The sequence below is a fragment of the Entelurus aequoreus genome, linkage group LG10 (assembly GCF_033978785.1).
Source record: "Entelurus aequoreus isolate RoL-2023_Sb linkage group LG10, RoL_Eaeq_v1.1, whole genome shotgun sequence".
NCBI classification, from domain to species: domain Eukaryota; kingdom Metazoa; phylum Chordata; class Actinopteri; order Syngnathiformes; family Syngnathidae; genus Entelurus; species Entelurus aequoreus.
In genome coordinates, this window is record NC_084740.1 from 59922865 (window position 1) to 59936634 (window position 13770).

The following is a 13770-nucleotide window of genomic DNA, read 5'->3' on the forward strand; positions in this document are numbered from 1 at the left end:
CATCAGCAAATAGGATATGTACAAATATGATGGTAAAAGTGATAGCAAAGAAGCAGTTAGCGAAATAAATAATAACAGAAATGACAATAAGCATTATTACACTACAAATAGAGCAATACAAATACCAATAGAAATAGCACTATTGATAATGAACAATAGCAATAATTTACCTCTACCCATGTACTGTTTGACCCCCAGCATCGCGTCCCCAAGCTGGGCACACAATCACATATGAGAGGCATTGACACACGTCTGAAACACAATTGAATCTTTCTGGATGTTTCATCTCACAGCACAAAGAGCATTTTTGACCTAAATCCATACTGGCCACCTCTTTCATCTGACAGAACAACAGATGCCTTGGGGAGGATTGTGCAGACTTTAGATGTATTATTTATCAGAGAAAATCTGTTTTTATCAACAAGAGAATTGTTTTCTTTCCATTTCAGCAAACGGCGCTCCTTTTAAAAAGATGAAAACATGCTCCGTTGTAAATGGTGACTCAAACCATGTCATGTTTTGACAAAGGGCTTTTATATTAGCAGTCGCAGAGTTAGGGTCGGAAAGTTTCCGGTAAATTTCCGGAAAGTTTCCGGAAATTTAAGTTAAGCTCGGGAAGTTTGGAAATGTTGACCATTTTTTGATTATTCAAAGTTGGACACAGTCCATCTTATTCTGTAGAATAAGAGAAGCTTGTAAAACACTAATACAATGCCACACACAGATATAAATAGCCAGCTAAACAATTGGAGTAGTCTTTAAAAATATGTTACTAAAGGACAAATGAATAGAAATAGGCTAGATGAATAAATGAACAGTCAATCAGCATGCTAAATCAAACTATAAGCTACATTCTTGTATGACAACAGAATGGCTAGCAGAACAGAAGGCAGAGGAAACTACACCTTTTCATTTAGTTGAACTTTACAGATCACAAAAAAGGTCAATTCGGACCGCTAACGTTGTTAGCATAAATGAATGGGATTTAACATAGAGAAAATTAGCATCACGGCTAACGGAGAAATATTTTCGGTTCATTATTGAGACTGTGGTGGTACATAAACCTAGCTAGCTAGAGATATTGGCCCCAAAATCATTTAACAAGTACAGGAACAGCTAGCTAGCTTGAGTGGAAGTCTGCTGGAGTAGTCTACAATCATACAGTAACAAGCAATTACACTTAAATACCATAGATCAAATATATTTACCCCAGTAATATCATCAACACTTACCTGACTGGATGAAGTCCTTGGGCTCAAATACTAGTGTGGCCTCAATAGCCCTGCTCTAGTGTGTGGCATGCTGGGAATTATCTGTGCATGTGATGGAGGAATGCACAGTGCAGGGTTGAAATTCAACTGAATTTGCATTAAATCAGGTTGTTTTACCTCAGGGGTCACCAACCTTTTTGAAACCAAGAGCTACTTCTTGGGTACTGATTAATGCAAAGGGCTACCAGTTTGATACACACTTAAATAAATTGCCAGAAATAGCCAATTTGCTCAATTTACCTTTAACTCTATGTTATTATTAATAATTAATTCTATTTACACTTAATTGAACGGTTTAAAAGAAGAGAAAACACGAAAAAAATGACAATTAAATTTTGAAACATAGTTTATCTTCAATTTCGACTCTTTAAAATTCAAAATTCAACCGAAAAAATGAAGAGAAAAACTAGCTAATTTGAATCTTTTTGAAAAAATTTAAAAAAGAATTTATGGAACGTCATTAGTAATTTTTCCTGATTAAGATTCATTTTAGAATTTTGATGACATGTTTTAAATAGGTTAAAATCCAATCTACACTTTGTTAGAATATATAACAAATTGGAACAAGCTATATTTTTAACAAAGACAAATCATTATTTCTTCTAGATTTTCCAGAACAAAAATTTTAAAATAAATTCAAAAGATTTTGAAATAAGATTTGAATTTGATTCTACAGATTTTCTAGATTTGCCAGAATATTTGTATTTTATTTTAATCATAATAAGTTTGAAGAAATATTTCACAAATATTCTTCGTCGAAAAAACAGAAGCTAAAATGAATAATTAAATTAAAATGTATTTATTATTCTTTACAATAAAAAAATAAATTTACTTGAACATTGATTTAAATTGTCAGGAAAGAAGAGGAAGGAATTTAAAAGGTATATGCGTTTAAAAATGCTAAAATCATTTTTAAGGTTGTATTTTTTCTCTAAAATTGTCTTTCTGAAAGTTATAAGAAGCAAAGTAAAAAAAAATTATGAATTTAAACAAGTGAAGACCAAGTCTTTAAAATATTTTCTTGGATTTTCAAATTCTATTTGAGTTTTGTCTCTCTTAGAATTAAAAATGTCGGGCAAAGCGAGACCAGCTTGCTAGTAAATAAATACAATTTATAAAATAGAGGCAGCTCACTGGTGAGTGCTGCTATTTGAGCTATTTTTAGAACAGGCCAGCGGGCTACTCATCTGGTCCTTACGGGCTACCTGGTGCCCACGGGCACCGCGTTGGTGACCCCTGTTTTAGCTGATAATCATGCTGCAAGATCTAGCATGTTGCATTCAATGTTCTTTAGAACTGTCATGTTAGATCAATCGTCAACTAACACACATATTCATGACACTAGGAATGCCAGCAATGGCTATTTGGCACTTCCTGCTCCCAGGACCAATCTCCTCAAACATATAGTCATGTATAGATGTACACTACCGTTCAAAAGTTTGGGGTCACATTGAAATGTCCTTATTTTTGAAGGAAAAGCACTGTACTTTTCAATGAAGATAACTTTAAACTAGGGATGTCCGATAATGGCTTTTTGCCGATATCCGATATTCCGATATTGTCCAACTCTTTAATTACCGATACCGATATCAACCGATACCGATACTGATATATACAGTTGTGGAATTAACACATTATTATGCCTAATTTGGACAACCAGGTATGGTGAAGATAAGGTCCTTTTTTTTTTTTAATTAATAAAATAAAATAAGATAAATAAATTAAAAACATTTTCTTGAATAAAAAAGAAAGTAAAACAATATAAAATCAGTTACATAGAAACTAGTAATTAATGAAAATGAGTAAAATGAAGTGTTAAAGGTTAGTACTATTAGTGGAGCAGCAGCACGCACAATCATGTGTGCTTACGGACTGTATCCCTTGCAGACTGTATTGATATATATTGATATATAATGTAGGAAGCAGAATATTAATAACAGAAAGAAACAACCCTTTTGTGTGAATGAGTGTAAATGGGGGAGGGAGGTTTTTTGGCTTGGTGCACTAATTGTAAGTGTATCTTGTGTTTTTTATGTTGATTTAATAAAAAAAATAAAAAAATTTAAAAATTAAAAAAAAAACGATACCGATAATAAAAAAAAAACGATACCGATAATTTCCGATATTACATTTTAAAGAATTTGTCGGCCGATTATATCGGCCGGCCGATATTATCGGACATCTCTACTTTAAACTAGTCTTAACTTTAAAGAAATACACTCTATACCAGTGGTCCCCAACCTTTTTGTAGCTGGGGACCGGTCAACGCTTAAAAATTTGTCCCACGGACCGGGGGGGGGGGGATTTTATTTTATTTTTATTTTTTTTTTTCCCATAAAGAAATACAATCATGTGTGCTTACAGACTGTATCCCTGCAGATTGTATTGATCTATATTGATATATAATGTATATATTGTGTTTTTTATGTTGATTTAATTAAAAAAAAATATTATTATATATTTTTTTTTTTTTCTTGCGCGGCCCTGGTACCAATCGGTCCGCGGGCCCGGTGGTTGGGGACCACTGCTCTATACATTGCTAATGTGGTAAATGACTATTCTAGCTGCAAATGTCTGTTTTTTGGTTCAATATCTACATAGGTGTATAGAGGCCCATTTCCAGCAACTATCACTCCAGTGTTCTAATGGTACAATGTGTTTGCTCATTGGCTCAGAAGGCTAATTGATGATTAGAAAACCCTTGTGCAATCATGTTCACACATCTGAAAACAGTTGAGCTCGTTACAGAAGCTACAAAACTGACCTTCCTTTGAGCAGATTGAGTTTCTGGAGCATCACATTTGTGGGGTCAATTAAACGCTCAAAATGGCCAGAAAAAGAGAACTTTCATCTGAAACTCGACAGTCTATTCTTGTTCTTAGAAATGAAGGCTATTCCACAAAATTGTTTGGGTGACCCCAAACTTTTGAACGGTAGTGTGTATCATTCTGGAATGGGTTGCCATCTCACATTAATCTCTCACAAAGTAAATGGTCATTCAAGACAGCTTTGAAGATACACCTATTGCAGCTGCCCACATGGCGTGAATTTTTAATACTGGGTTTAACTAGCTTTTTTCATCTTATGTTGTAATGGTAATGCATGTATTTTTTGTATTTTTATTTTGTATGCTCCTATATGGACCCAAGGAAGACTAGCAGTCTCTTTGGTGTCAGCTAATGGGGATCCATTCAATAAACAATAAACAATATTTATTCCCATTAATTTCCTATTAATTCCCATTAATTCCCATTAATTCCCGTTAATTCCCATAAAAAATTTCCAGCTTTGAATATTCCCGGAATTTTGCAACCCTATTTAGAATCACAACATCCCATTTTTAATCAGCTCTTTGCAGATTTCGGTACCTGCACGTCATGACATCCAGCAAGTTTCTCCAGAATGACGAAGGCTTTTATTAAGTAGCTCAATCATCCCAAAGGCAATTATTTGTCCGCCAGCCTGCCTCAAGGCTGGCGTTATAGTGTACTCTATATGCAGTGTTTGAGAGACTGAAACACCATTTCACTGGTCTTGACATCTGTGCTTTGCCCTTAAGGACTTTGGCGAGTACCAGGAGAGTTACTACTCTGTCCAGACTACGGAGGGAGAACAAATATCTCAGCTCATTGCCGGATATATCGACATTATTCTGAAAAAGGCAAGTCCAAGATACGCTCCCACGGATACTTTGCTTTACATGTGGTCCTTAGACTTTCTCTACGCTTACAGAAGCAGAGTAAAGATCGCTTTGGCCTTGAGGGAGACGAGGAGTCCACCATGTTGGAGGAATCGGTTTCTCCAAAGAAGTAAGATTATTTTCTGCACTTTTTACTTTGTGTTGTTTTTGAGCCCTTCTGACCTTTCGAACCTGTTTGAAGACGACCACCAGGAGGCAAATTCATGCCAAACGCCAAATCCGTGGCGGTCGTACGCACATTTTTAAATGCTGTAGCTATTTTGGCGACATCTAGAGGTGATGCTGGGTAACTGTTTAAATTAAAACATGTCAACAAATTACTCAGAATGATTGAAGTGCAGTGAATATTATTTATATTGCGCTTTTTTTCCTATAGACTCGAAGCACTTTACATAGTGAAACCCATGATATACAGTCATGGTCAAAAGTTTACATACACTTGTAAAGAACATACCGTATTTTTCGGAGTATAAGTCGCACCTGCCGAAAATGCATAATAAAGAAGGAAAAAAACATATATAAGTCGCACTGGAGTATAAGTCGCATTTTTGGGGGAAATGTATTTGATAAAAGCCAACAGCAAGAATAGACATTTGAAAGGCAATTTCAAATGTCTAAACCAGGGGTCACCAACGCGGTGCCCGCGGGCACCAGGTAGCCCGTAAGGACCAGATGAGTAGCCCGCTGGTCTGTTCTAAAAATAGCTCAAATAGCAGCACTTACCAGTGAGCTGCCTCTATTTTTAAATTGTATTTATTTACTAGCAAGCTGGTCTCGCTTTGCTCGACATTTTTAATTCTAAGAGAGACAAAACTCAAATAGAATTTGAAAATCCAAGAAAATATTTTAAAGACTTGGTCTTCACTTGTTTAAATGAATGCATTATTTTTTTACTTTGCTTCTTATAACTTTCAGAAAGACAATTTTAGAGAAAAAATACAACCTTAAAAATGATTTTAGGATTTTTAAACACATATACCTTTTTACCTTTTAGATTCCTTCCTCCTCTTTCCTGACAATTTAAATAAATGTTCAAGTAAATTTATTTTTTATTGTAAAGAATAATAAGTAGATTTTAATTTAATTCTTCATTTTAGCTTCTGTTTTTTCGACGAAGAATATTTGTGAAATATTTCTTCAAATTTATTATGATTAAAATTCAAAAAAATTATTCTGGTAAATCTAGAAAATCTGTAGAATCAAATTTAAATCTTATTTCAAAGTCTTTTGAATTTCTTAAAAAAAAAATAAAATAAAAATTTGTTCTGGAAAATCTAGAAGAAATAATGATTTGTCTTTGTTAAAAATATAGCTTGTTCCAATTTGTTATATATTCTAACAAAGTGTAGATTGGATTTTAACCTATTTAAAACATGTCATCAAAATTCTAAAATGAATCTTAATCAGGAAAAATTACTAATGACGTTCCATAAATTCTTTTTTAAATTTTTTCAAAAAGATTCGAATTAGCTAGTTTTTCTCTTCTTTTTTTTTCGGTTGAATTTTGAATTTTAAAGAGTCGAAATTGAAGATCAACTATGTTTCAAAATGTAATTGTCATTTTTTTGTGTTTTCTCCTCTTTTAAACCGTTCAATTAAGTGTAAATATCATTAATTATTAATAATAACATAGAGTTAAAGGTAAATTGAGCAAATTGGCTATTTCTGGCAATTTATTTAAGTGTGTATCAAACTGGTAGCCCTTCGCATTAATCAGTACCCAAGAAGTAGCTCTTGGTTTCAAAAAGGTTGGTGACCCCTGGTCTAAAGAATAGTGAACAACAGGCTGAATGAGTGTACGTTATATGAGGCATAAATAACCAACTGAGAAGGTGCCTGGTATGTTAACGTAACATATTATGGTAAGAGTCATTCAAATAACTATAACATATAGAACATGCTATACGTTTACAATCTGTCACTCCTAATCGCTAAATCCCATGAAATCTTATACGTCTAGTCTCTTACGTGAATGAGCGGAATAATATTATTTTATATTTTACGATAATGTGTTAATAATTTCACACATAAGTCACTCCTGAGTATAAGTCGCACCCCCGGCCAAACCATGAAAAAAACTGTGACTTATAGTCCGAAAAATATGGTTATGTCATGACTGTCTTGAGTTTCCAATCATTTCTACAACTCTTATTTTGTTGTGATGTAGTGATTGGAGCACATACTTGTTGGTCACAACAAAAACATTCATGAAGTTTGCTTCTTTTATGAATTTATTATGGGTCTACTGAAAATGTGAGGGTCAAAAGTATACATACAGCAATGTTAATATTTGCTTACACGTCCCTTGGCAAGTTTACCTGCAATAAGGCGCTTTTGGTAGCCATCCACAAGCTTCTGCTGGAATTTTTGACCACTCCTCTTGACAAAATTGGTGCAGTTCAGCTAAATGTGTTGCTTTTCTGACATGGACTTGTTTCTTCAGCATTGTCCACACGTTTAAGTCAGGACTTTGGGAAGGCCATTCTAAAAACCTTCATTCTAGCCTGATTTAGCCATTCCTTTACCACTTTTGAGGTGTGTTTGGGGTCATTATCTTGTTGGAAGACCCAACCTCCGGGCTGATGATTTTAGCTTGTCCTGAAGAATTTGGAGGTAATCCTCCTTTTTCATTGTCCCATTTAAAGCAGCAGTTCCATTGGCAGCAAAACAGGCCCAGAGCATAATACTACCACCACCATGCTTGAGGGTAGGTGTGGTGTTCCTGGGATTAAAGGCCTCACCTTTTCTCCTCCAAACATATTGCTGGGTATTGTGGTCAAACGGCTCCATTTTTGTTTCATCTGACATCCATTGGACAAAGATAAGACCTTCTGGAGGAAAGTTCTGTAGTTTTATTCAAGTGTTTGCCCTTTTTTAAGAAATCAAATATTTGATATCTATCGTATAGAAATGATACTACTTGAATGAATGAATGAATGATCTTTATTCGTCATTGTGCATGTACAGGTACAGGTCCAACGAAATGTAGGTTGCTTCCCTGAGGTGCTTTGCATTTTAAAAAAAAGAAGAAACCACACAATATACAGAAACAACACAATATACACAATATACAATATGGCCTAAGACCACTCTAAGAGGCAATGTTAAAAAAAAAACGAGACAATAAAAAGTATAAAGTGACTAGTAAACTGACTAGAGAGGAGTAATGCTGGTTCCCAGTGTGCTGAGGGGGTGGGAGATGACATGAGATGTCCGATAATATCGGACTGCCGATATTATCGGCCGATAAATGCTTTGATATGTAATATCGGAAATTATCGGTATCGGTTTCAAAAAGTAAAATGTATGACTTTTTAAAACGCCGGACGTAAGGAGAAGTACATAGCGCCAATAAACCTTAAAGGCACTGCCTTTGCGTGCCGGCCCAATCACATAATATCTACAGGTCACACAGAGGGTGGCCGTATAAACAACTTTAACACCGTTACAAATATGCGCCACACTGTGAACCCACACCAAACAAGAATGACAAACACATTTCGGGAGAACATCCGCACCGTAACACAACAGAACAAATACCCAGAACCCCTTGCAGCACTAACTCTTCCGGGACGCTACACTATACACCCCCTCCGCCCCCACCTCAACCTCCTCATGCTCTCTCAGGGAGAGCATGAGCATGCTGTTTTGAGGCATGTTAAAAAAAATAATGCACTTTGAGACTTCAATGATAAATACGGCAGTGCCATGTTGGCATTTTTTTCCATAACTTGAGTTGATTTATTTTGGAAAACCTTGTTACATTGTTTAATGCATCCAGCGGGGCATCACAACAAAATTAGGCATAATTATGTGTTAATTCCACGACGGTATATATCGGTATCGTTTGATATAGGAATCGGTAATTAAGAGTTGGACAATATCGGATATCTGCAAAAAAGCCATTATCGGACATCTCTAGTAAATAGTGTTCCAAATTGAGAACAGGAAGTAAACATATGTGTTGCTTCTTACTACCAGGCCTGGCCCTAACCAATCTGGCACCCTAGGCAAGATTTTAGGTGGCGCCCCCCCACATCGGCAGTGAAGTGTATATACTCACAAAAAACCGAATAGCTTTGTCTTTGACCTTTTTTTTACTTAAAGAAAACAAATGAACATATTATATGAGAATGTTATGTTATGATTATCTTTAACCGAATCACAGCAGTGCTCAAATTAAAAAACAGCATTCCCTCTCATGTGATATTGCTTAATTAACATTAATGATGTGCACTTTAACAACTAGGCTTACAACTATACCTAATATATAAAGGGGTGGAAAAGTGACTATTACCTGCAGGGCAAACATTAGCTAACCAGAAGGCAATAACAATGTAAACAAAAAACACTTGCTTAAAAGATCTAATACAAATGTCCCTGAGGAATGTAAGGTGGGAGTACTGTAATTACTAGGGATGTCCGATAATATCGGCCTGCCGATATTATCGGCCGATAAATGCGTTAAAATGTAATATCGGAAATTATCGGTATCGTTTTTTTTTTTATTATCTGTATCGTTTTTTTTTATTTTATTTTTTATTAAATCAACATTAAAAACACAAGATACACTTACAATTTGTGCACCAACCCAAAAAACCTCCCTCCCCCCATTTTTTTCTGTTATCAATATTCTGGTTCCTACATTATATATCAATATATATCAATACAGTCTGCAAGGGATACAGTCCGTAAGCACACATGATTGTGCGTGCTGCTGGTCCACTAATAGTACTAACCTTTAACAGTTAATTTTACTAATTTTCATTAATTACTAGTTTCTATGTAACTGTTTTTATATTGTTTTACTTTCTTTTTTATTCAAGAAAACGTTGTTAATGTAGTTATCTTATTTTATAATTTTTTTTAAAAAGTACCTTATCTTCACCATACCTGGTTGTCCAAATTAGGCATAATAATGTGTTAATTCCACGACTGCATATATCGGTTGATATCGGTATCGGTTGATATCGGTATCGGTAATTAAATAGTTGGACAATATCGGATATCGGCAAAAAGCCATTATCGGACATCCCTAGTAATTACCTAACGTTACATTATTATTTTCCATAACAATTTAGCCCCCTCCACAATATTAACCCGACGTTAAAACAGAACTAGCTATTTATTGATTAGCAATTGCCGAATCATGTAACGTTATCTTAATGCTAAAGCCAGGTTACTATCACATTCTGTAACAGACAAATAATTTCATGTAGGCTAACGTTACCTACCTGCTACCTCTGTCTTTTTCTCGTTTCTCCTCCTCTTCTTTTCTCTTTTTTCTTCCCTGGGCACCTGACAGTTTTGGCCCTTTTGACATCTTGTGTTGATTTTTTGATGTGGTAAGAGTCATGATACGGGAAGGGAGGGGGCGCACCGTGCGGGGGGATGGGAGGGCGCGTAATGTTGTAACAAATAATATTTCTATTAAATAGGCTTTACTTTGCATTTTAATTAACGTGGGATTATTTTTTGTATTTAGAAATAATAGTACCAATTTTTTTTTTTTTTTTTCTCCAACATTTGTGGCACTGGCGTGGCGCCCCCTGATGGACGGCGCCCTTAGCATTTGCCTATACGGCCTATGCCACGGGCCGGCCCTGCTTACTACTCATTATCGGACATATTGTAAAGAGAATTGGAAGTATGTCAAATTTGTGATGTGTCATATTGAAACTGTATACATGTTCAAAATAAACTTCAACCGATATTTCAGGGTTCCACATGTGGAAACCATACAGTGTTTTAAATTCATAAAATGCTATGAAATTGATTAACTTGCAAGTTATTGTGATGTAGAAAAAGGTCGTATTTTCACCAGTTTTCAGGAAATGTTGAAATGGAAATGTTAATGCTCCTCTTAGACGCACGCAAGAAAGTTGGTTATGATATCATCTGACATGTTTTGCTGCTAAATGAACCACATCATTAGCGCCGCATAATACATCATGTCGCCACTCATCCGACGTTTCCTGAAAAGTAATGTTAAAAAAACAACTCAAAGCCTTGTCCAGCACTTTACTGAGAAAATAAAAACTTTCACGCCAAATGAATATTGGCTCCAAATATCAGTTTGCGGCCTCCTTGACTATTAATGTATTTTTCGGACTATAAGTCGCAGTTTTTTTCATAGTTTGGCCGGGGGTGCGACTTATACTCAGGAGCGACTTATGTGTGAAATGATGAACACATTAGCGTAAAATATCAAAAAATATTATTTATGTCATTCACGTAAGAGACTAGACGTATAAGATTTCATGGGATTTAGCGATCAGGAGTGACAGATTGTTTGGTAAACGTATAGCATGTTCTATATGTTATAGTTATTTGAATGACTCTTACCATAATATGTTACGTTAACATACCAGTTGGTTATTTATGCCTCATATAACGTACACTTATTCAGCCTGTTGTTCACTATTCTTTAGACATTTTAAATTGCCTTTCAAATGTCTATTCTTGCTGTTGGCTTTCATCAAATACATTTCCCCCAAAAATGCGACTTATACTCCAGTGCGACTTATATATGTTTTTTTCCCTTCTTTATTATGCATTTTCGGCCGGTGCGACTTATACTCCGGAGCGACTTATACTCCGAAAAATATGGTAATAATCGATATCGATATCAGCCCTGGAAAAAAAAGTATTTTCTATGAAGATAATTGAGTATCTTACAGGCTATGCATATTGTTTGAAATAAAAACAATGGTTTCAGTTAGAGATGTCGATAAATGCCGATAAATGCGTTAAAATGTAATATCTGAAATTATCGGTATCGGTTTTTTTATTATCAGGTTTTTTTTTATTAAATCCACATAAAAAACACAAGATACACTTACAATTAGTGCACCAACCCAAAAAACCTCCCTCCCCCATTTACACTCATTCACACACAAGGGTTGTTTCTTTCTGTTATTAATATTCTGCTTCCTACATTATATATCAATATATATCAGTACAGTCTGCAAGGGATACAGTCCGTAAGCACACATGATTGTGCGTGCTGCTGCTCCACTAATAGTACTAACCTTTAACAGTTAATTTTACAAATTTTCATTAATTACTAGTTTCTATGTAACTGTTTTTATATTGTTTTACTTTCTTTTTTATTCAAGAAAATGTTTTTAATGTATTTATCTTATTTTATTTGATTCATTTTTTTTAAAAAGTACCTTATCTTCACCATACCTGGTTGTCCAAATTAGGCATAATAATGTGTTAATTCCACGACTGTATATATCGGTTGATATCGGTATCGGTTGATATCGGTATCGGTAATTAAAGAGTTGGACAATATCGGCATATCGGAAATATCGGCAAAAAGCCATTATCGGACATCCCTAGTTTCAGTTGTGTATGCAGCAGTAATTCTACAAAGTACTTGCGTTAGTTAACACATTATGATTGTACGAGTCAAACTGCAGCGTTTGGAGGTTAAGATATCACTCCGGTTAAGACATCATTTCTTGGAAGCAGATGTACGTAATCATTTTCATTTCCCGGCTGGTCTCCTGAGTCTCCTAGTTCCCCCAAGTGTCCGAGTGACTGATGGAAACTAATGCAATGCTTGTTTAGCGCTCTGTCACCCACACACACACACACACACACACACACACACACACACACACACACACACACACACACGCATGCACCCGGTTTGGAAATGTGTGTATTCACTTGAAATCCTCAGGGTCCTCTGTTGGAATTGGGCGTCAGAGCCCTGGTGATTTTACACCGGTTGACTTTCCGCGGTTCTCTGCACTGAAAGAATTGCTGTCTGGTTTTTCTGTGTAATATTTACCTGAATGTGATTGCTCACCATGGAAACAGATATTAGTGTAAGCGTTTGTTTTTAATGACAGCTGAGGTATTTACAAGAAACCCATTTAGGCTTGTTGTTTCAGTTGTGCGTCACACCCGTAAATGATCATGTACTGACAACTTGGAACCATCGATATATATTCTAACTTTAACTTAAAGGCCTACTGAAAGCCACTACTAGCGACCACGCAGTCTGATAGTTTATATATCAATGATGAAATCTTAACATTGCAACACATGCCAATACGGCCGGGTTAACTTATAAAGTGACATTTTAAATTTCCCGCTAAACTTCCGGTTGAAAAAGCCTTTGGAGGATGACGTATGCGCGTGACGTAGCCAGGGGAACAGAGGTATGGCTTCCCCATTGAATACAATACAAAAAGCTCTGTTTTCATTTCATAATTCCACAGTATTCTGGACATCTGTGTTGGTGAATCTGTTGCAATTTGTTTAATGAACAATGGAGACTGCAAAGAAGAAAGTTGTAGGTGGGATCGGTGTATTAGCGGCTGGCTGTAGCAACACAACAAGAAGGACTTACTTGGATAGCAGACGCGCCAGCCGATGCTAGCCGCCAACCACATCTGTGTTGGGGTGAAGTCCTTCGTCGCGCCGTCGATCGCTGGAACGCAGGTGAGCACGGGTGTTGATGAGCAGATGAGGGCTGGCTGGCGTAGGTGGAGCGCTAATGTTTTTATCATAGCTCTGTGAGGTCCGGTTGCTAAGTTGCTAAGTTAGCCTTAGCGTCATTAGCAACAGCATTGTTAAGCTTTGCCAGGCTGAGAATTATTAACCGTGTAGTTACATGTACATGGTTTAATAGTATTGTTGATCTTCTGTCTATCCTTCCAGTCAGGGATTTATGTATTTTGTTTCTATCTGCATTTGAGACAGATGCTATCACGTTAGCTCATGCTAAAGAGCTTTGTCGATGTATTGTCGTGGAGATAATAGTCACTGTGAATGTCCATT

General features: G+C 35.9%; 1 protein-coding gene across 3 annotated transcripts in view; it reads left to right on the forward strand.

Moving 5' to 3' along the window:
• Window positions 1–13770, forward strand: part of tln2b (talin 2b) — a 410959-nt gene that overhangs the window by 184553 nt on the left and 212636 nt on the right. For all 3 annotated transcript variants that reach the window (XM_062061302.1, XM_062061303.1, XM_062061304.1), the window contains exons 11-12: window positions 4831–4932; window positions 5004–5080. In XM_062061302.1, coding sequence (XP_061917286.1) covers window positions 4831–4932; window positions 5004–5080 — 179 coding nt within the window. The remainder of the gene's footprint in view (window positions 1–4830; window positions 4933–5003; window positions 5081–13770) is intronic.